Source organism: Mastigoproctus giganteus, chromosome 8 (assembly GCF_048544385.1).
Source record: "Mastigoproctus giganteus isolate SK-2022 chromosome 8, ASM4854438v1, whole genome shotgun sequence".
Lineage (NCBI taxonomy): Eukaryota > Metazoa > Arthropoda > Arachnida > Uropygi > Thelyphonidae > Mastigoproctus > Mastigoproctus giganteus.
The window spans coordinates 15,595,894-15,620,495 of NC_143582.1; the positions used below are offsets into that span (position 1 = coordinate 15,595,894).

Genomic DNA, 24,602 nt, shown 5'->3' on the forward strand with positions numbered 1-24,602 from the left:
AAATTTGATTGGTTATTATGATGTGGTCACAAAGGAACTGGATGCAAAAAATAATTTTGATATCATATACTTGGATTTCAGGAAAGCTTTTGACACTGTTGCGCATGGAAGACTACTGTACAAATTGGAGCAGAATGGTATTAAGGGTAAGTTGCTGCAATGGATAAAAGGATGGTTAAGTGGGAGAAGACAGAGGGTGGTAATCAATGGGTGCTGCTCTTCGTGGACTAATGTTATTAGTGGAGTCCCACAGGGTTCGGTGTTGGGGCCACTGTTGTTTTGTATATTTATCAATGATATTGATGAAGGTATATCAGGCTTAATGTCGAAGTTTGCAGATGACACGAAGGTTGGCAGGGTTGTTAATGACAGTAATGGCAGTGTGCTACTGCAACAGGATCTAGATAATTTGGGCAGATGGGCTAAGAAGTGGCAACTGAAGTTTAACCTTGACAAATGCAAAGTACTGCATATGGGTAGAAGTAACCCCAGAGAAACGTACCAACTGTGTGGTACTACACTTAAGGTGGTAGAAAATGAAAAAGACCTGGGAGTAATTGTGCAGTCAGATATGAAGTTTTCTGAGCAATGTAGACAGGCTGCTAGGGCAGGTCATGGGGTTTTGTCAATGATATATAGGAATTTTGCTAGCAGGGAAAAGGAGGTGATTGTCCCTCTGTATAAGGCAATGGTCAGGCCACGTCTTGAGTACTGCGTACAGGTCTGGAGGCCTCATTTTAGGAAGGATGTAGATTTGCTTGAGCGTGTACAGAGAAGAGCAACACGATTGGTGAGGGGAATGAAGGGATCCTCTTACCAAGAGAGGCTTAAGTTCTGCAAATTGCAGTGGCTGGAGACTAGGCACCTGCGCGGTGATCTGATTGAGGTCTATAAGGCCTTGAATGGGTTGAGCACGCTGAATTCTGATGGGATCCTCCCACTTGTTCAGAATACGAACCTACGGGGACATAAGTTCAAATTAAGAAAGGATAGATGTAGAATAGATGTGCGGAAATTTGCCTTTAGCCAGCGGGTTGTTAATTGCTGGAACAAACTTCCATCTGTCGTTGTGGAAGTTGATAGGTTAAATAAATTTAAGGAGGAACTGGACAGGCAATTGGAGGGTATGGTGTGATTTTTTTTTTTTTTTTTTTTGGCTGATGCTGCATAAGCTCCTACACTGCTTTCTTGCATCAAGTGCCACTACTACTACTACTACTACTACTACTACTACTACTTGGAGGTTATCCGTCGGGGATTGCACTACTGCCTGTCGCGGGGAATCCCAGCTACCATCTTTGGACATACCATCGACACCAGCACTGACTGCAAGCAAGAAAAGAAAAAACTAGCTGCCATGCTACTACAAATCTGGCAGACAAGATGGGAGGAGACGGACAAGGGCCTAATAACTAAGAAATTCATCCCGGATGTCAAACTAGTTTATCCAAAGTCGCCGCTTTGGTTCTCTCCTGGCCTCTACTGTACATATATTATAACTGGACACGGCTCTATAAATCATAAGTTGACTACCTTGGGAATCATCAATAACCCCTACTGTACATGTGGAGAAATTGAAGATTGGGACCATCTTCTTTATAACTGCCCAATTTATGACGATCTTCGAGGAACACTGTACACCAGGCTACAACACATACCTCAAGGACAGGAGCACCTGTTAATTTCTGAAGAACAATATTATAAATCATTAACGGAGTACGCACAGAACCTCTTTTCTAGGTTCAACCAACAAACTCAAGCCAGGGATAGACACCTGTAAAGGACTTACTCAAACTTGAAATAAAAAATCTGTACTTGACTGTTTTACCAGCATCGACTTGCTAAACCTGGAACATCCAAAGTAGGATTACCTGCTAACTTTCCATATGGTTGGGTAGGCTCCAGTGGTCTTGACCACTCCACCGCAAAATATAAGTCACACTCAGCACTCTCGCTGAGTGGTTTTTCTATCCTTCTGGAGTTATCCCCTCCCCCTTTTCTCCTGGTGGGGCATATGCTCCACTGTCAATTTACGGGATGCCCTTACCTACATCCCCTCACTCTTACTTTCATCCCCCATCTTCTTCCGTACACCCTGTACTGCCGCACTCTACCTTATTTTTTATTTATTTTTATTATTTATTTACTTATTTTATTTTATTTTTTATTTATTTTATTTTATTTTTTTTTTGTATTATTATTTTTTATTATCGGTTTTTTTATTATTATTTATTATTATTATTATTTTTTTTTAAATTTTATTTATTTATTATTTTTTAAAATTTTATTTATTTATTTTTATTTTTTTTTTAATTTATTTTATTTTATTTATTTTTTTTTATTTATTATTATTATTTTTTTTTTATTGGTCTCCGTTCAGGAAGCTCAGCCGACCCTGACGGAGACCTGCCAGAGAATAATGGGCAGCCTGGCTACCTCCTAGTGGTGTGTGCGGGCAACGTGGGGTTCCACCAAGGGCCCTGCGGCCAAATGCCAGGACACACAACAGAACCCAACACAAAACTACACACTCAACACACTACACTTTTTCTGGCATTTACAGTGTTCTGTATTTCTTCACAGTGTACATATGGCGCAGATGTGGGAAACCACAGGTGGCGCCCGACTCTAACACTATGCACACTGTTCTGCTGTCCCTGGAGGATGCCTTCGCCTACATCCTCCATATTTCTAGCTATACCCTCCTTTCTTGCGTACACTCTGTACTTCCCCGACTCTACCTTTTTTTTTTTTTTTTTTTTGTCTCCGTCCAGGAAGCTCTGGCGACCCTGGCGGAGACAAGCCAGAGAATAATGGGCAGACTGGCTACCTCCTAGTGGTGTGTGCGGGCAACGTGGAGTCCCACCAGGGGCCCTGCGGCCAAATGCCAGGACACACAACAGAACCTAACGCAATATGTCATATATAGCACACAACACTTTTCTGGCATTTACAGTAGTACTGTATTCCTTCACAGCGAACATATGGCGCAGATGTGGGAAACCACAGGTGGTGCCTGACCCTAATACTATGCACACTATGTTCTACTGTCCCTCGCGGAGATGGGAGAAATCCCAGGTGCCGTCTGACACGAAAATACCTTGTTCTACTGTCCCGCAGAGATGGGGGAAAACCCCGGTGCCGTCAAACAACTAACACACTTTACACTTGTTCTACTATCCCCTCCGTGGCTGAGTTAGTGGGTCTCAGACGTAGATAGCAAGATTTTTTCCCAGAAACTGGGGTTTTTTCGTCCAGCAAAACAGGAAATCGACCAGGGAACACACGCAATTTACAGACAAAATACATATATGGGTATATATTAGAAATAATGGGTGGCCCTAATATAATAATTTGATTTGTTCCACTGTCCCAAGCGGTGATGGGTGAAACCCCTGCTGCCGTCAGACAAGTAACACACTTGTTCCATTAACCCACGGAAAAAACCGAGGAAGCAGGTAGTCCCCTGGTGGTGCCTTGAACTGACCATACTCAGGAGAAGGGTGCACCAGGCGAAGAGATATTTCCAAAGAGCCACAACATCTTGGCCACAAAATGAGGTGGATGCACTGAGAGATTCTTATAGAACTCTCAGGAATCAGTATACAGCCCTCATAAGAGACGAGAAAAAGGAATGCTGGAGGCACTTGGTGGGAACTACTGGAAACAATAACCTTGGGGAGTTGTCTACAGAACAGTGACCAACAAGCTGCCAAGAGGAGATGTCTTGGAAACTACTGCCAAACCAGATGGAACCCTTACCCTGTGTTGAGCGGATTCTGTAAATAACATCCTAGACAGTATTATTCAGACTGAAACTGGGGATCAATTCCCCCACCCAGCTAGACATTATAAAAGAAAACACTGAATATGGCAATGCAAATATTGAACCGCTGTTTACTGTACAAGATCTAGAAATAGCATTTTCTAAAACCAAAAACAATAAATGCCTAGGTTTTGACCTCTTAGAGGTTGAGATTATCAAAATATTAGCGGAAATAGCACCAGACAAATTATTAGCACTATACAGGGTGTTTCAAAAGTGATAGTCAATAATTTAAAGGTGAACTGTACAGACTATACAATATGCAAAAAAAGCCTAGTAAACATGGGTCCTTAAGTGAATCGTTTTCGAGATATTGCACATTTCTAGTTGGGATCCACCACTGACTTGTTTGTTTAGGTTAGGTTATGCTCATTCCCCTCATTCCCCTTTCCCCCTCTCTCAATGCTCTGAGACGTAGCAGGCATACTAGTACTTATCAAAGGATAGTCAACATGGAAAGAGGTTACAGCAACGAAGAGTATGCGGACATGCACTTTCATGTATGGTAAAGCCAACGGTAGTGCACTCGAGGCTGTGCACGTTTGTACCAAGAAGCATTTCCCCACCGAAGGCAGCCCAACAGGCGCACATTCATCAGGGTACATCAACACCTTAGAGAACATGGGCGCTTCGCCAGGGAGTACGCGCAGGTAGGCCCAGAAGCATAACGTGTTAGAAAGAATACAACAAATCCGGGAATTTTGACAAGGAGGGTTGCTCTGCAAGAGCACGTACAGAGTCATAGCAGTGTGTGGCGAATTTTACATTGCCAATTACTGTACCCCTACCATATCCAGCGTGTACAAGGGGTCAGCAATACAGCTACCCTTCCAGAATGCACCCACAGTCAGTGGCGCATCTTAACAGAAAATGTACATTATCTCCAAAACGGTTCATTTGCGGGGCGATGTTCACTGGGACGCTTTTGCTTATTTTAGTTTGAACTTTTCACCTTTAAATTATTGACCATCATTTTTGAAACATCCTGCATAATAACTGTATGACAAAGTATATTCCCAAAGGTATAGAAAAAATCTGTGTTAAGATTAATTCTCAAAAGTCCTGAGAAACCCTCTACCGATCCCAAATCATATAGACCAATATCCCTACTCCCTGTACTAGGGAAAATATACGAAAGACTAATACATAGCAGATTAGCTCAATACTACACAGAAGCAGGTTTACATTCCAACAATCAGCATGGATTTAAGCAGGGCAATTCTACAGAGAATGCCATGAAAACAGTAAAAAACTCAGAGGAGAAATATATGCTGGCAATCTCTATTGATTTGGCTCTGGCATTTGACTCACTCTGGTGGTCTAGTGTCCTTAGGAGGCTTCTCCAGACAAATGCCCCACAAAACCTCCATAAGGTAATAAACAGCTACCTTGCAGAGAGAAGTATCTCAGTACGCACAAGGTTCCAGGAATTGACACGCCTTGTGAATAAAGGCTGCCCGCAGAGTTCAATCCTTGGCCCTTTCTTCTGGAACATTGTTCTGGATGAATTTCTGGCCTTGGATCTGGGCCCCGTGGAAAGCCTGGCCTTTGCAGACGACATGATTTTCCTTGTAAACGGTAACACACGAGTGGTTCTAGAGCAAAGATCAAATGCAGCCCTCTTGCAGCTGCAGGAATGGGCGCAAATGCATATGCTCAAAATATCGCCTGACAAAACCATACAAATACTTCTAAAAGGCAATTTGGATAAGACGTCCACGAATCAAAATTAACACAACCACTATAAAAATGGTAACAGAACTAAAATATCTTGGAGTAGTCTTCGATTCAAAATTAACTTTTTATCCCCATTTGACCTACTTGGCGAAAAAAATAAGAAATTATACAGGTATGATTGCGAGGGTCAGTCGGACAGACTGGGGGCTCAAAAAAAAAGAAAGAAAGACCATGGCAATTATATACCGTGCAATGTTCCTACCTGTTATCACCTATGGAGCCGGTGCGTGGTTCACCCGCTAGGCCATAGTAAGAAACAGGGATAAATTAGAATCGATACAAAGGACAATACTTCTCATCATTACCAGAGCATGGGCACAGTGAGTACACCTGCACTACAGTTGCTGGCCGGAGCTCTCCCACTTTACCTGGAAGTAGCCAAAAGAGGCTTGTATTATAGACTTAAAAAGGGCATACCCACAGAATTTCTGGGGATAGCCCTTGATACAGCCAACACCTTCAATGCTGAAAGAAAAAGAATAGCCACGTAGCTCATGGAGCTACAGCAAACAAAATGGGAACAGGAAAACAGAGGTCTAGTTACCAAGAGGTTTCTGCCACGGATGGCAATGGTCAGCCCAAAGTCGCCTAAGTGGTATGCCCCTGGACTTTTTACAACATTCATATTGACAGGTCACGGCTCCCTAAAGGCAAAACTAACCTCCTTAGGGCTAACTGATGACCCAAATTGCACCTGTGGCGAGAGTGAAGACTGGGCACACATTCTGTATGAATGTATAATTTATGACACCCCCAGAACACCGCTAACAGCAAAGATTGGCCCCTTCCAAGAGGAGAAGAACATCTATTCATTATAGAAGAGGAAAATTAAAAAGCCTTAACAACCTTCACACAGAAAGTATTCGAAATGCGCAGAACTATCCAGAGAGTGGCAATTCGGCCCAACAGCAATTAATCAATAGTTAAAATTGCCCACGTCTCCCACCACGCCCAGACGAAGACCTAATAACTGTCAGTACAGCAGTATTCTGCGCCTTGACATGACAAAACCGAATTGACCTGAGTACCCCCCAAGACTACCTGGGGGGTACCCAGGGGCCCCAAACCAAACAAGTAACCATTTGGGGAAGGGAAATGTACAGGCAGCCAAGGAAGCAGATTAGCTGAAAAATATCAGTAAGCTGGTAGCAAGGGGGTGCAATGTAGAATGAGAGAAGAATGAAAGACAGAATGAATAGGCTGGTCACTGAGTGAAAGAGTAAATTAGGAATTATGGAAAAAGGGAATAAATGTCAGTTTTGGTGAAAGAGTGACCGAGCAGGAGGGAGAGAGAGTGAATGGGAATAAGTGGAAGAGCAATTGTAATAGGCTGAAAGAATACAAAGTTAACAACAACTTACACTACTTTATATATACTAACAAGCATTTACTAACAACACTACGACTGCATTCTCCCCTGGCTTGCACCACAACTGAAGAATAATAGTAAGTTGAGGTGCTCAGAGAGTGCAGTGCAGTGCAGAAAGCAAGAGTCGAACAAATGAAATGAAAGCCAGAAGAATGAATAAGAGTGTGTGTGTGAGAAAAGGAACACAAACTATAAATGTTTAGTTAAGTACACACTTATTCTAGTTTTAATCTTTTATACCCTTTCTTATTTAGCTTAATTAGTAAGCATTAGTATTTTAATATAGTGTATTCACTAATTAGTAAGCATCAGTGAGTAATTATATTATACCATTGCATCCTCCCTGGTGTGTAAAACGAGATGAATGAGTGATATATATATATATATATATATATATATATATATATATATATATATAACCAAACAGAAAAAAAAATTATTAGCTATAAGAAAAAAGTATAAAAATAGAATGCAAGCAGAGTGAGAATGGGGATTATGAATGAAGTAAATGTGGGTCTCTCCCCCCCCCCTCGCCTGGTGGGTTCCCCACTGCCAGCTAATATATCCCACCCCAGGAGCGGGATGGGCCATTTGATCTTCTTACTGGATTCGACAAGACATGGACCTGACAACCATCGCCGACAAAGACATACTGCAGCCTTGCTGCCAACACGCCATTTCGCGATCTAAACTGGGTACTCTAACCCCGTTCCCTTTAAAACCCCATCCTGGAGAGGGAGGAGATGAGTCTCTGTCTTCTCCCTCCCTACCTCTCCCATATTTTGCCTGGTGGGGCTCGTTCCCACTGACATCTTTGGGGATGCCTAATCTATCGTCCCCGTCCTTCTACCTGTTTCCCCCAGTATCTAGTCTCTCCCCCTAACTAAACCGACCGAGCACGCCCCTAACAATGCCGCCAATTTCTAATCAACGTCTAAAAATTCAACCGCTTTCTCATAAACCTCTTTCGGCCTTTCCAAATTCTAGTGTCCCCCCACCCCCGTTTTTTTTTTCTTTTTTTTATAGATCTGGCCACTGAAATCCTCGGAAAATAAGTGACGGGGCCTGCCAGAGTACTTAAATAATCTACTGGGTGCCTGACCTACCTCCTCGTGGCAAAGTGTGGGCAACGGTGGGTCCCAATACTAGCCCAACGGCTAAATGATCAGAGAAAGAGCAAAACATAACGCTACACAACAAATCACTCCCCCACACACTGTTTAAACCTCTGGCATCCAGAGTTGTGTCACTTACAAAGACTACAATGCGGAGATGGGGGAAACCCCCTGTGCCGTCAGACAACTAACACATTTTACTTTACTTGTTCCAGTATAGCTCGCTAAAATAGTGGAGCACAATACCACTAGCTTTCCATCACAAATCAATAGTCTTCCACAAAGCATTGAAACAGCCAAAGGCAGGACAACATGGTGTACAGACCTTGGCGTTCTGTTTGACCAAAAGATGTCCTTTGTCAACCAAATCGACAAAATCAGTACCAGATTTTCTCGTCTACGGTGGATCTCAAAGCAGCAGCTGCTACACGTCCGACATCCTGTCACTGTTAAAAGGTTCATCACCTCCGCCGTCTACCCCGCCATTCTCTATGGTGCAGAAATATGGGCCTCTGCTGCACCTACAAACCTCAAGCGGGTGTACACCGCTGAATACTGGCTACTGAAATGGGCCAATAACAAGCTTCGGCTACCTCCCGCTACCACAACTACCATGATGGCACAAGCACTCGACATCCCGAGGATGAAGTTCCTGATCGTGGAAAAGAGGCTGGTCTTCACAGCGAAACTCATCACAGGCCAGATATCATCTCCAAATATTTGGAACGCTTGCTCTTGGAGGATTCCACAGCCAAGCCTAAGGTCGGTACCAGCACTCGTGGCTCACCACAACAGACTTGTACTCACTGAGAGATTTCTTCCCAAGCAGATACTCGCTGCCCTCAACCGTATTGACGCCGACATCGACAGGATAATAAGCAATAAGCAGGAAGCATTGATATATTGCAAAGTTGTATGTATTTCTGTATTTGTGTCTAGCTCTGTGTTTGTATGCTGTATTTGTATTTCTTTTGCATTTGTGATCGGTATTTTGTAGCCTTTTGTATGTCTTCGCTGTATTTTGTAGCCTTTTGTATTTGTACGCCGTACTTATCTTTTCCCTAACTGCTATATGTGAACCCCTGGCGCTCGTCGCCGTCATGGGATATTGTGCTGTAACTCTACTTCACAATAAAGATTTATTTATTTAATTTCTTTCGTTCATAAATTCAAGTGTTCGAACATAACCTTTGGTTGAGCAGTGTACATGTACACAGTCAAATTCTTAACAGCCGGAATATAAACTTCTCCAGAATAAGCCCCCAAAACAGTGATCATGGGATCTAACAAAAAAAAGGCTATTAATTTTGCGAAAGATTAACAATCATTACATAAGCACTGTACGACTAAGGTATGAAAAACATATATCGAGTTTCGTACACCGAGCACCCAGCAGATGCTCGTTTTGTGTACACCGAGCATCAGCAGATGCTTATTTTGTGTTTATCGTTTTCAAGGTGGCGATCACAACCCCATTTCGGCTTGACTTCGTCCTGCGTTGATTCTCTACATTGCGCGCTACTTAAAGAACCATCCAAAACGGTGTCCTTGTGATCGCCACCTTGAAAACGATAAACACAAAATAAGGTGGTTCCAAAAGCAGTCTTCACCATATTACTGAAATAGCGTTGGAAATCAGGTGAGCGTGACTTGACTATTCCATTAAGTCTCGTGTAATTTATCCATTTTACAATCTTGGAAGCGGTTCGGCCGTGCAGGGAACTGTGCTCTGTAAGCCGGAACACGTTTTTTTCTCGCCACCTAATGTAGCGTATAACCATTTATTCAAACAAACAGTGTAAAGGCTTTAATGAGTGTAATTAGATTTATTTATTGGGAACTGCTGCTGTTTTATAGGCATTTAATTTATTAACTATATTCTAAGCTACTGAACCATGCCTAAGATCTACCGAACAAGTCGTTTCCTTCTGAAGACAGCTGTTTTGACTTCAGCGTCCAAATTGAATCGATTTTTTAAGCTCCCCCCCCCCTCCGCGGAACAGAAACGTGAACGTGACATCGTAACAAATCTTTACTGCATACAACAGCCAACATCGTGTTATGAATTTCCTGTGGTTCTTGCCTTTCAACAGATAAGAACTGAACCATTCACGCTGATTTGTTTCGTACAGACTGTTCCGTTTGAAATTTCATAAGAAGTTTGTTAATGTACGCAGTGCGATACATTTGAGGAGCGTTAGCAAACAAGCAAAAAAAGCAACTTTTATGCGCGTATCCAGAAAATTTCTTTTCTGCGCATCCACCACACTGCCCATTCATTCCTCTAAAAAGCGCACGGCAACACAATTTTTTTTTTTTTTGTTAGTTGTCGGCGCATCAGCTTCTATGGCCATAATGCACCTCCCAAGGTTTTTGAATTTTACTGTGATCCAAGCCCGAGGCGGGATTCGAACCCGCGACCGGGCTCGAATCCCGCCAGGCAGGCACTTTACCCATCTGGCTAGCCCGGTCAGCTAGCCAGATGGGTAAAGTAATCACATAATATCCAGTGCTTCAGCTACAGTATGCGATATATGGATAGCCTATGTGATATGAATGAAAAAAAAGAAATAATGATTGCCGACTATCTATTAGTCATTTCAAGGAAATTTCGAGGGCTCGACAAACCGTTCTAAAAGAGCCAAATTTTCATGAAAATCCATTCACTGAGAGTCGAGTTATTACATGAGGACGGACGAACAACCCAAAAATAATTGAGAGATTTCTACTGGTCGGATTTTAATAAAATTTGGGATGACTCTGCAGATCTTTCTAAAAGAGCCAAATATAAAATTACACTAGGAGGACAGTTATTACATGATGACGGACATGCTGTCCGTCCTCATGTAAAACTCGCTGTTAGTCTTAAGCTGGGTTAAGCTGTTTGTTATTTGTTTGTTATTTGGTTTTTAGGAGCATTAACAACTAAGGCCATATTGCTCCGGGAATATGCGGTGGTCATTCCCTGACCTTTCCGCATCCTCCGTATTTGGTGGTGACGGGCTCGAACCCCAGTCTAATCAAGAAGAGTGTGCTACGCACTGCTGCTCCTTCCCACCTGGCTACGGAGGCGGCTGCTGGGTTAAGCCTAAGACATTCTAGGGTTTCAATAATCCTAGGATTTAACCTATTTATAGTCGGTACCTAAATCTATTAAATTTACTCCCTCATCTGTAAATTAGTGTAACTGCTGTGTTGGCTATGCATGTTAATGATGGTGGTTCATTGTTGATTTATTGGAAATCACTGAAGGGTTTGGTTTTCTTCAAAGGCCATAAGAATAACATGGATTTCGTTGTTTTCAAGACTACCCAATTCTGCCGATGGATGATGCTACCCTCACTTCTGCTAGATGATTCCACTTTTTATGGAATTTTAATGAATAGATTAATATACATTATACTGTATGGATGTAATCTGCTACCCGGATTTTCTGGAATAACTGTTGTTAGTGGCCAATGAGTAATTTATGTTTTTCTTTCTTTTTTTTTTTTTTTTTTTTTTCTTATTTCAATAATAGAAATTATAAATTTTACATAACCATAATTACTCTTTCTGATAATTCTATTTTTAAATGAATACTGTAATTACGACACTTTACTGGATTAAAAACAAATAAATCTTTTGTTGTTTTCTTTCCTTGGCAGTTCCGTTTACTACGATCAGCATTCAAATTTCTGAGGACGTTTGCACTAAGGCGGTTTGACGAGCAAATTTCAGAACCACAGTTCTTACAGCGGATGATAGAAAAGGGTTTTAAAGTGGTGGCATCAAGAGATGGCAATCGCTGCCTTTTGAGGCTTATCTGTGAATTAGAAGCATTAAGACATACACATCATATGAGAACGGCAGAAAAACTAATTCTTAGCCTTTTTGGGTGAGTATGTGTGTAAAGATTGCATTTTTTTTATAAATAAGCCAAATATTATTAGAAGAATTAGAAATGATAACACTGATATGTTCCAGCATTAAAAAAAAAAAAAACTGTTGTATTATAAATTAAAAATTAAGTAAAGGCAAAGTCCTGAAGCTTTTACCCGAATATCTACTTGTGGTGTCTCGTTAGAAAGTGGAATAACATTTACATAGCATCGATTTGGGTCTATATCCAAAATCCATCCAAACATCTAAATATACGAAAATTGCTGATAAATGATAAAGGCAAGGGACGGGAACTCGCAACTCCGTTCATGCAAAACACTGACCCTCATTTTGTACGTTGGGTAAAATTAAAATAAAAAAAAAAATCAAACATTTTCTCTCAATCATTCATATAATTAAGCGCAAACAACGCAATAAAATATACATTTTATTAAATGTACTAGTGGTCAAATATACTAGTGGTCAACGCAGAGGACAATAGTCCAAGCTCTTGAGTTGACCATGGTTCGAGTACACGTGATTGCGAAATACAGTAATGTTCTTGTATTCTCTATTTTATAAACTCCTCAGATCCTATGGGACGGTCCCGAAGTATAAAGTGAAAATTTATTTATTTTTATTTTTGAATAATCTTGTATTATATATATATATATATTTATTTATTATTATTATTTTTTTTTTATTTATTTATTTTTTTTTTTTTTTTTTTTTTGCCGATTTGGCTCTTACCTCAAAAAATATTGTCCGACCCCTGGACTAAGGATTTTATGTTCAATACAGCTAATAATTGGTCCTTACAGCTAATAAGTACAGCTAATAAGTGGTCCTTGAGGTTGTCACAGACATTCTCTCAGATATAAATAAGATCTTTATTGTACAGTACATCGGTACACGCAGGTACCACGACCATACAATACCCTTCACGGCACCATGCCAGGGGTTAACAAACGGCAGAGATAACCTCGCCGGAATTATAAAGATTAATTTTTAAAAAATTAATTAAAATTAAAAAATTAAAATATTAATTAAAATTAAAAGATTAATTAATAAAAAAAAAAAAAAAAAGTACTCATAGCAGATAACATTGACTTGAAAGGAAAACTAATACAAAAATAACAAGTTGTGATAACAAAAGATTTTCCTCGAGTCCAGTTTTCTGAGAGTCTCTTGCCCCGCCAAACCGATCTGAGATCAGTTGGTAGTTGTGGAGACCACGTGCAGATCTAGGATGATCCGTCTATACTTTTTATCATCTATGATTTTAAATAAGTCAGCATCCAAGGATTGAACCAGGTGGAGCTTCTGATAAGGGAGGAACCGATCTTTCAAATGTAGTCTCGAAGGAAGAGCAAGAAGCTTGGGAGTGGAGCGGAGACCTGGTTGGGGAATCCGCCAGCACACGGTGTCCCAAACGTTGGGTGCTGAGACTCTCCCGGAAATCATTTTTACGGTGAAGATGAGTCTTCTCTCGTGCATTAATGCTGAAAACCTGGTTAAATTCAGCGCGTCGGCCATCGGTGTTGTGCGCTGCTGTGGTGGGAGATGACACTTCCAGGTTGCCCACTTCAGGAGCCAGTATTCAGCGGCTTTTAATGGTTTAATTGTGGTGTCTGCAGCTGAGCCCCACAACTCTACTCCATACAGTATACTTCCAAAAACCATCATCCTGATATACATTTTTATCAGGTTTGTGTTGTCAATGTGTAGCAAGTGCTGCTTGGCAACCCACCGTTTCTTGTTGAATTTAGCACAGAGTTCGTCTATATGATGATGGAATCGTAATTTTCTGTCGAAGATTACACCCAGATCTCTTTGCTTTTCAACGCAGGGGATCGGGACTCCGTCAATCGCAGGCTGAATTATGGTTGGTATGGGTTTAAGAGAGAATACCATGATGGCAGATTTCTCAGGATTCACTTGCAGGTCAAAATTCGTGAGGTACTGCCGTACTTCTGATAAAGTCTTGTTGATGGTTACTGTGGCATTTTTGGCTTCATCGGTCAACTTTATTTTTGTGAAGATCTTTAAATCATCTGCATATGATATCATATCTGTTCTATTGTGTATTAGTGGGTAGATGATAGCAGTGAAAAGAATTCCGGACAGGACTCCTCCTTGTGGAACGCCTGTTTGTATTTGTCTAGTATACCTTTGTTTTCCTATGTACATTTGGATGATTCTATTCTGAAGAAGGGATGTCAGAAACTTCAATACTGGGCCTGTGATGTGATAGTAATTTCGAAGTAGTTTGAGCAAGGCTGGGATGTGAACACTATCGAACGCAGCTTGTAGATCAAGATATGTGATTGCCATTTCTTCTTTCTCCTCAAATGATCCAAGGATTGCATTAGTAGTCATAATCAGGTTACTAACTGTTGATCTGTCTTGCAACGAATAATGAATTTGCTGGGGCCTGTGCGGGAGAATGTGCGTGGTAAGTGTTTTCAGTACTGTTTTTTCAAGTAATTTCAATAGACACGAGGAACGAGAAATGGGTCTAAAGTGCCTGGCTTCAGTTGGCTGGGAAACTTTTGGGAGTGGCCTAACAGAATATAAATTCCATATTGGAGGAAAAAATTCTCCTTTTAATATGCTATTGAAAATTATTAGGAGGGGATCACTTAGAAATGGGCTCAAACATTTAATGATAAATTGTGGTACTTTGTCGATTCCCGCTGTACCAGTTGCAGGCAACTTATTAATCGCAGATAAAAGGTCTTGTCTTGTTAATTCAATGGTTTCAAGTGCGTCTCTGGGCATATCATCATCAGACATGGGAATATCACTGGGCTCATGTTGGTTTAGCTGAACTCGTGCAATAAAGTCCATCCACCTTTCGGGATCAAACTGTGGAGGGAGTTCACAGTATTTCTGTCGGTATGGTGGACAGCCCTTATGAAGTGTGGTTTCAATGTGATATTTTATGGCTTGAGACTTGAGGCGGTTGAAGTTTGCTCGTCCTTTGGAGTACGCAATTCGGTCTGGAACTAGTCCTGTCATTTTCCACTGTTTGTACAGTACCTGTTTAAGCTTAAAACTGTTGCTCAGCTCAGGAGTCCACCATCCTCTCGTACGTTCAGAGATCCTTATTTTCTTTGAGGCTGCATAATTAGAAATTGTGATGAGCCAGCGAGTTAAAAGGTCTAAGGCAAGTTGATTATCACATTGCTCAAGTGCATTCCAAGGAATTGCAGTGGCTGCTTCTAAACATTTAGTAATGTTGAGTAATTTTGGGCTCGTTATTATCTTGGTGTGGACCCGAGTCGAGACGTTGTAATTTGGAGTCGGAAAATATAAGTTAATTAAAATTGGCATGTGATCAGATTGAAAAGCTATTTCTGTTGTAGAATCAAGTTCACAATTGCTTGATGATAGCACAAGATCAAGATGGTGATCACCTCTGGTCGGGAGATTATTAATCAGATGGATTCCTAATGGGTGAAGGTTATTTAGCAATCTGGACTGAAGATGAACAAGTTGAGGGGAGAAGTTAAAGTCTCCACAGATAACATGCCTTGCTGAGTGATGGAGCCCATGAATGAGCCAATTAGTTATCTCGTCGACGGTTTCAGCATCGGGTCCTGGAGGGGTGTATATAACTGCAAAATCAATGCGAGCAGATTTAAATACGCATGACACAATTAGCCCTTCGAACTTAGTGGACTGACTATTATAATTCTTAGTAACAAGTATGTGCGGTGTTTTGTAGAAGAGTCCCACTCCACCTCCCCTTTTGTCCTGTCTGGAGCAGAGAATCACATTATATCCAGCCGACACTGCATATGGAAATTGCTCCTCATTTCGGCCAAGCCAGGTTTCTGTTATGCAGAGCACATCAAACTTGTGCGAAAGTAGAAGCTCTTCTACAGTTTCAAGCTTGTTACGGATGCTACGGGCATTCTGATAGAATATAGAGATGCTATTATGTCTGGGGATATTCCTTAGTATCCTCTGCGGTCTTTTTCTCTCTTTTTTTAAGGCGTTTCTTTCAGATATCCTAACAGGAATTATTTTGAATTGGCTTCCATTCATGATTTCTGTAGTGAGTCAGCTAGTGGGGTTGACTGGACCCTGAATGTGACCGTGGCTTGATTGGCTGTGCCTCTGAAGTCTGGTGGGCGGCGAGGATTGAAAGTAGGGCCTGATGAGGAGCCCTTGAGGCCAAGTGGATGGCTGACACAGGATTTTATATTGGGTACTGTTGCAGTCTAATCTGAAAGATGAATAAGAAGGCCATTTTGTGGGTAGTTGGTATACATCAACGGATATATTCAAATGATCACTTATGCCATTTTTAACTTGCTCAGAGGTTGTGTGTGGAGCCAATCGTGAGATGAATAGGCTTTTGCGAGTGGGTTGTTGGTCGACGTGTGCTACGTTGCCAGTAGTCTTGAGCCAAGAAGTTGGGGCTGTCCCAGTTATATATGATCTTCTCGATCTCTTGTTTCTTCGTGTCTCAGGTACCATCCTTGCCGTTTGGCGCTTTTCCTTCGTTGTGTTTCCTTTGGATACGTGAGGGGACGGCCCGGCGACAGCCTCAGCCCACGAGTGGGGGCCAAGGTGAGTTTCTGTAGGAGTTTCCTGACAGTGTCTACTAACAGAATTGGGATGAATGGTATTTGTAATCATGGATCTATCCAAAATTTGATTCGGTGCGTCAAGCTGGCGAGGTGTGCATGTTCGGCCTGCTGTAAAGAGAGCTAGGGGATCTACACTTGCAGCGTTACTTTCATAAGTTGATACCTCATAGGTTTCTTTTTGATTCCGCATTGGGTTCTTTTTCAGTGCGGAAGTCTGATTGTATGCTGTTACATCATTCTCGTTATGTGTCATCCCATTGGTGGGTATAGAAGAGGTGAATGGGAATCCTGCACCTTGGCCTAGCTTCGAAGTGAAACTATTCATAGTCATGCTCTTAAGTTCTTCAAGTTGTCTCTTCAGATGAGATACTTCTTGCAGGATCTCTAAGTTTTGAGCCCGCAGAAACTGGTTTTCGGTGAAGAGATCAGCGACGCATTCAAAAATTCTTTCCATCTTACCTAACGTAATCCTTGCATTATCTATTTGTAGGGCTGTGATAGTTCTCGTGTGTTCAGTGATGATTTCTATAAGGCTTCTACTAATTAAATCGTTAGTGATTACTTGGTCAGTATTGGCCATCGGGCTTTCAGGCATACTAGTTTTTGTGTTAGAGCCATTACAAGCAATGTCTGTTCCGTTTTCGTTAGTAACAACACAGTCAGAAGGTTCGGCAGGCGGTAATGATGTCAGTGATGTGAATTTGTCGACGTCAGTGTCTTGGATACTGTTGTCTGCTTTCCGTGGGTTTACGGTTTCATTCTCTCTGTTGATTTCGCTCGTTCTGTTACAAATATCACATGTCCACACCTTTCGCCGTTCTTTATTCAGCTTCCATAACACTGTGGGGGTGCACGGCTTACAAAATCCCCTCTTGCACGAAAGACAGCTCAGAAATACAGCTGATTTCACCACCTTACAGATAGCGCAGTTGAATTGATTATTTGGCATTTTTTCCGTTGAGTATTCTCTTTCCAAAGCTCTAAGTTCAGTTTCCACAAACTGCTTGATTAAAAAAATGCTCAACCAGGGGAATGTTCCGTAAAATTAGCTGGAGGCAAGGATTAACTTTACTACCCTTTAGCAGGTTACTCTTGGGAATTAGCGTATTACCTTTGACCTTGTTCTTCTCGCATTCAGAAACGGGGTTAGATAGGCTTTGAGCGACTTCTATATACTGTACTTAGCGATAGTCTTAAATAAAATTAATATAGACGATTACCTGAAAACAATCATATTCAGAAGACGTTACTATGGGATCTGCGACGATGAGACGAACCATCTGATATAAATTGCATACTTGCGAGAATAAGAAACACTGTATTATTGCAAGATATAGGGAGAACTTCGTTCAGGGCGACCTTACACTACTCGCGCATGCACTCTATATCTATTACTTTAATCGGAGCTCATTCGCAAGCTGCCACACACTATACGCGCACGCACTTGCTCCAATTCAAAACTTTATGTACGTATCGTATTCCCAGCAATATCCACTAGGCCTAACTGTCAACAATGCGTGTATGACTTCAGCAAAGCGTTAGCAAAATGCTAAGCCTAAAGGGATTAGGTAGATGACGAGAGAGTACAGATAAGATAACCCTCGTAATAACAAAATTTTCTCACCCACGTAATCCTCTTGCGAAGTTCTTTGAGCTGGCACACTTTTCCGGTGGAAGAAAACACTTTAAACACATTAAAATAACTCAACATTCAGGAGCTCCAGAACACGTGGCTACACTGAATGACGGCCATATTATCTCAAATTTCAATGAAAGGTGTAACTCACCCTCACAATCAGCCATTCACTTTAGCTGAACTTTTAGAGTCCCTCAATGAACCATCTAGTACTGCTGCTGCTGCTGCTGGTCCGGATGAAGGTTGCTATATAATGTTAAGAACACCAAATAACAAAGCAATAAGTTCCCTGTTGAAATTCTACAACCGAATATTTTTTAAGCTGTTCTTGCTACCTGGGAGTCTAAAACGCTGATGGAACTGATATTCGGGTGACACTTAAGTCAAGTGGACCCAATTTCGGCGAAGTCCGGACGGTCTATGACAGCCAAATCCTCTGCTTGCACCTTCACGATGGTGGGACTGTTAGTAATCCTGGGTATAACCTCCATGCACAAGTACATGGTGGGTGACCACCCAGGTGTGAACCAACGTAAGCAGGGGTCGAGGTGTGGCGCCCACAACACATGGAGGAACGCCGCCCCTCTATGTTACCAGGCAGTACTAGGCGGTAGATGACTCTCATCAACCGGTGAAATACCACCACTTTGCTTATTGAAGGCTTGAAGTGGTGGAACCCATGTTTAGTCTCTAGAGCTAAGTTCCGGCCAACCCTTCCCTATCTCTTCCATCATGCAGTATGATTGATGATTTTTGAGGTTATGATGACTGTCGTGGCGAGATCCAATATTCCTTACATTTCGAGGGTACAGCTCTAAAACAGTGTTCGCAGGCCGGCCGCTAGTTAGTACACCGGACCGAACCTATTGGTAACTCACTAGGAGGCTTCCGGATCAGCTAGTGGTGAGTAGTGTGTATGCGGGGAGCATTGTCAAGGCCACGTTATGTCAAGGATCTGGGTATATTCTTACCACATGTACGCCATATCCAAAAATTTCATTACTTCATACAGCATGTCCCACCCACTTTTTCTTACTATTGAATACACCATGAATTGTCAAAATAATAGAGCAAGCTTATCTGCGAAAAGATCTAAACCTCCCAAGGACTTCCTAATTCATTTCACAAATATACGTGGTCTTAATTCCAATCTCAACGATGTCCATTTCCACTTGCAGTCTTCCAAACCCCATGTACTTTTTCTGACTGAATCTCAGTTATCAGTTGATTCAACTACTTCTCATCTCAGATGTCCAAATTATTTGCTGTATGATTCCTTTCGCCTCAAAGGTGGTACTTGTGCATATGTCCATTCTGATATTCCCTGTCAGAGACTTGGCAATTTGGAATCTCCTCTCTTTGATCTTCTCTGGCTTAAAATCTCTCTACCTCATTGTGTCAAATTCATCTGTTGTCTCCACCGTTCTCCCAACTCAACTAATCACTTGGGGCTCTTTGACTTCCTCTCTTTGCAACATGACTTTCTCCAGTCTAACTTTCCTAACAGTGAGGTAATTTTCCTTGGTGATTTTAACGTTCACAACTCCAGCTGGCTTCCATTTTCTAGTCACACCGACCCAGCAGGTCGAGATGCTGAGGCTTTTGCAATTACTAATGACCTAGCACAGATTGTTCATTTACCTACAAGAATACCGGACAATACTAATCATACAGCCAATACGCTTGATCTTTTTCTCACAAACAACCCTTCTAAGTACAAGGTCGAAGTGAGAGGTCCTTTAGGCACTTCAGATCACAACTTGGTGATTGTCTCTTCTCCAATGGCACCTTTATCTCATGGCTATTCCCAACCTCGTATTGTTTGGCATTACAAGAATGCAAAATGGGATGACCTGCGAGACTTCTTTTCTTCTTTTCCTTGGTCTGATTACTGTTTCAAAACTTCTGATGTCAACGTTTGCTCAGATCGTGTCAGTGAAATTATTCTTGCAGGAATGGAATCCTTTATCCCACACTCCACTTTAAAATCTCGTCCTTTATCTAAACCTTGGTTTTCCAATAAATGTGCTAAGGCTGTCCAAGAGAAGAACGTTGCATATCGTAATTGGCTTGTTTCTAATTCTTCAGTTTTATTTTCTGCCTAAACCAAAGCTCGCAACAATTGTAAAGCAGTTATTAATCAGTCCAAACTAGAGTTTGAACAGGCTAAGAGTAGAAAACTTGCTTCTTTCCCTAATGGTAGCCGAGCATTCTGGTCTCTTGCCAAAGCTATTGGCCGCAACTTTTACCCATCTCTGCTCCCACCTCTGTCCAAACCAGATGATTCTGTCGTCACTTCAGCCAAGGATGAAGCTGACCTGCTAGCATCCCATTTTTCTTCCAGCTCATGTATTAATGATCTTGGAAAAACACCTCCCACCATTCCCAACATGCTACATTCAATGCCTCCTGTGGTCTTCCGGCAAAATGATATCAGAAGGATTTTGATGAATCTTGATGCTAAGAAAGCTCCAGATCCTGATGGTATTTCTCCACTTGTTCTCAAAACTTGTGCTCCTGAACTTACTCCTATTCTTTGCCGCCTTTTTTCACTTTCTTATTCCAAAGGTGTTTTTCCTTCTGCTTGGAAATTTGCTCATATCCAGCCAGTTCCTAAAAAGGGTGACAAATCCCTCCCATCCAATTATCGTCCCATTGCAATTACTTCTACTCTTTCTAAAGTAATGGAGAAATCAATTAACCGCCAACTCTTAAACTACCTAGAAACCTTCCATCTGATCAACGATCGCCAGTATGGATTCCGTCAGTGTCTATCCACTGGTGATATTCTGGCTTATGTTACCCATTTAGGGACTAATTCAATGGAAAGGTTCGGTGAAACACAAGTAGTTGCTCTTGACATCTCAAAGGCTTTTGATCGTGTTTGGCATAAAGGTCTTCTAAACAAGCTTCCATCTTATGGTTTGCCAACTGTTTTTTAGTAATTGGTTATTGCCAACTGTTTTTTAGTAATTGGTTATCCAGTTTTCTCTCTGATCGCTCACTGAGGGTGATGGTAGATGGCTCTCTGTCTTCTAACTTCTCCACTAATGCCGGTGTCCCCCAAGGTTCAGTTCTTTCCCCCACTCTTTTCCTCTTGTATATTAATGACCTTCTTCCATTGACTGGAAATCCTATCCAGTTTTGCCGATGATAGCACATTGCATTCAACTTTCCATTTGAGAAACCTTGTCCTGCTCAATCAGCTTCAAGTTCTCGAAAATCTGCTGCCAATTCCTTAAATGCCGATCTTCAGGTAATTTTCCAGTGGGGCAAAGACAACTTAGTTGATTTCAACCCTTCTAAAACTCAGTCTTGTCTTATATCTCGCAAAAAGGATTCTTCTGCTCCTATGCTTATCTTTGGTGACACTCCGATTTCTAGGCAAAATGATATATCTCTTTTGGGGATTACCCTGACTTCTAGTCTCTCTTGGCACAAGCACATTACAAATATTGCTTCCTCTGCATCTAAAAAACTTGGTTTTCTCTTTCGCTCTCGGCGTTACTTTTCTTCCAAACAGCTGCTCACTCTGTATAAATCGCAAATCCGCCCTGCCATGGAATATTGTTCCCACATTTGGGGTGGTGCCCCCAAAACCTCTCTCAGGCTTCTTGATTCCATTCAGAAGAGGGCAGTTAGGTTAATTAATGCTTCATCTCTAACAGAGTCTCTCCACTCGCTGTCTCATAGACGTACTGTTTCTGCTGCATGCCTCTTCTACAGATATTTCCATGGCACTGTTCTTCTGAATTGGCTTCTATAATTCCCGCTCTCTCTTTCAAAACAGTCGAACACGTGCCGCCACCAGCCAACATCCATTTACTGTCCAACTTCAAACCACAGAACCAACTTTTCATCTTCCTCATTTATTCATTCAGTTGCCGTTTTCTGGAACAACCTTCCTTCATACGTATTTCCTGAAAATTACAATCTACAGAAGTTCAAGTCCAATGTCAACAAATATCTTCTTTCGTCTTCTCAACCTCCAACCCAAGCACGGTACTAAGTACTATAGGTTCTATTACCTCTCGTGTTTGGGGTTCTCATAAAAAAAAAAAAAAAATTAAGCTATAGGAATTGACATTTATAATTTATCCAATGTTTCTCAATGGGTGTGGTGCATTCTGTATTTCTAACAATATGTTGTTCGTGGGTTCGCATAAGAATGGCAATAAAGTTCCGACTAGTGCAATAAAAAGAACCAGACTGAGGAGCTCAACATAATGGTTTTATTTTATTCAAAGTAATTACAACCCGATGACTGAATGCACTTCTTACGTCGATCTAAAATTTTCTGAAGAAGAGTCAGCGAAAGTACCCAAAGAGATGATGGTTCAGTTCGGCAGTTAAGTACTTCTTTATGTCCTCAACGTCCTGAAATCTTGCCTTTGAAGGCAGTTTCACTTTGGAAAGAGGAAGAAGTCCGCTGGTACTAGATCGGAAGAGTAAGGTTGAGGGTTGATCTGCTCCGAAAGGTGTTCACAACAAGCGCGGAATAGGCAGAGGCATTATCTGCAACAAGACCAGCTGCCTTTCTCTTGAAATTGGGACCTCACCCGGGAAATGCGCTTCAGTAGTCTTTGAAACATCTGTACATAGAACGCAGCATTGACACATTCCCCTTCAGGTACAAATTCGTTGTGACTCACACCGTTTGTCGAAAAACACGATCGGCATCGTCTTGAACCGGGACTTTTGTAAACGAAAGTTTTGATCTTGGTGATGATTTCGAAGTCCACTGCATGCTCTGACACTTTGTCTCTGGGTCGTACTGAAACATCCAACACTCATCTCCAGTGGCAATACAGTCGAAGAAATTAGATGGTTTTGACAAGTCTGGAAGAGGTCTTGACATGATGACACTCTTCTTTGCTTCTCCTCATCCGCGAAGCTGTGCGGCACAAATTTTGCACAGACCTTCCTTGTCTCGAAATCTTCATGCAGAATTTGACGAATCGTCTTCTTATTCATATCCAACTCATCAGCCATCAATCTGAGAGTCAAATGACGATCTTTTACCACAATTTTCCGCACTTTTGCAACACTGTCCTCATTTCGAGAGGTTGACGGACGCCTACTTCTTTGGTCATCACAAACATCTTCACTCTCTTTGAACCGCTTATACCAATCAATCAAACATACTACGACTTGACGTTTCATCACCCTAAACAGTGTTTAATATTTAAAATCTGTGATGTTCCAGTTTAAAGCAAAATTTGATATTCATGCGTTGCTCCATTAAAAAATGCGACACTTGCAAAGTGTCGCATTTTTTAATTGGACAATCTTTGCACCAGCATCTATTGGAGGAAGTTTTAACTATAACGTACTTCTGCCGTTTATTTTCAAACTCATCACACATGATCGCAACATCAAACGTCCTGGAACTTTATTGCAACACCCCCATCCCCCTTATGTAAGCGCCAGTTGTCTTCGTCGTGTTCGTCTGTCTGTCCGCCCACCCGGATTTAATAACGCGAGTGTCAGTGGATGGACTTTCGTGAAATTTAAATTTGGATCTTTTAGAAAATTTGTCGAGCCATCCTAAATTTCATTTGAATCGGACAAACATAAATTTGGCAATTATTATATTTGTTTTTTCATAGATATCACATAGGCTATCCATATATCGTATATTGTAGTAGCTGTGGCACTAGACGGATTTTGATGAAATTTTATATTTACCTCTTTTAGAAAGATTTATCCTGCCATTCAAAATTTAATTACAATCGGAAAAATAGAAATTCGGGAATTACTATTTCTTTTTTCTCATACCTTTCTTTTTTCTCATATCACATAGGCTACCATTCACCACATATTGTAGCTGAAGCACTAGATACTATATTTGTTGCCATGCTCCGACTGAAAGAATGAATGTTATTTGTATCGCACATTGTACCAACATATGCCACAAATAACATCCATTCTGGGTTATTATCTCTTGTATACGGTGACAAAACAAATAACAACCCAGTATAACAATGGTAGCCAAAGAGACATTTCAGAACGCACAGTTCGAGTACGTGGTAACGGATAGTATAACGTAGCTCAGGATCGAACCGTATTACACTACTGCCAGCATAAAACAAGAAGGTACGGTTACAGCGGGCTCAAGAACATCAACAGTGAAGAGAATTGGGGGAAAAAAAGAGGAAAAGAAAGAAAAAAGCACTATCAAGTCTGACGAATCACAGTTTCTGTTGTTTCACGATGCTAATGAGAGCAGGGGCAGTTCCGGATTGAGGGTAAAAGGACTGTACAAAAAAAAAATATGATTCTCCGGAACACCGATTTAACCCCACTTTAGAAACTCTTGGGACTGCCCATTGATAATGAGTCCATGGATCCATCCAGCCAAATGTTAACAATGTGGCTGGTGGTGTAGGGAGCGTTTTCATGGTGCACAACGTTCGGATGTCACAGTTCATATGGAAATTTTTTCGGCCAAGCACAT

General features: G+C 41.4%; 1 protein-coding gene across 1 annotated transcript in view; it reads left to right on the top strand.

Annotated features, from left to right (window-relative positions):
* The window catches only part of LOC150081290 (uncharacterized), a 178,729-nt gene that overhangs the window by 115,475 nt on the left and 38,652 nt on the right, over nucleotides 1-24,602 (top strand). The window contains exon 3 of the mRNA XM_090379841.1: nucleotides 11,695-11,924. Within this exon, the coding sequence (XP_090235967.1) occupies nucleotides 11,695-11,924 (230 nt within the window). The remainder of the gene's footprint in view (nucleotides 1-11,694; nucleotides 11,925-24,602) is intronic.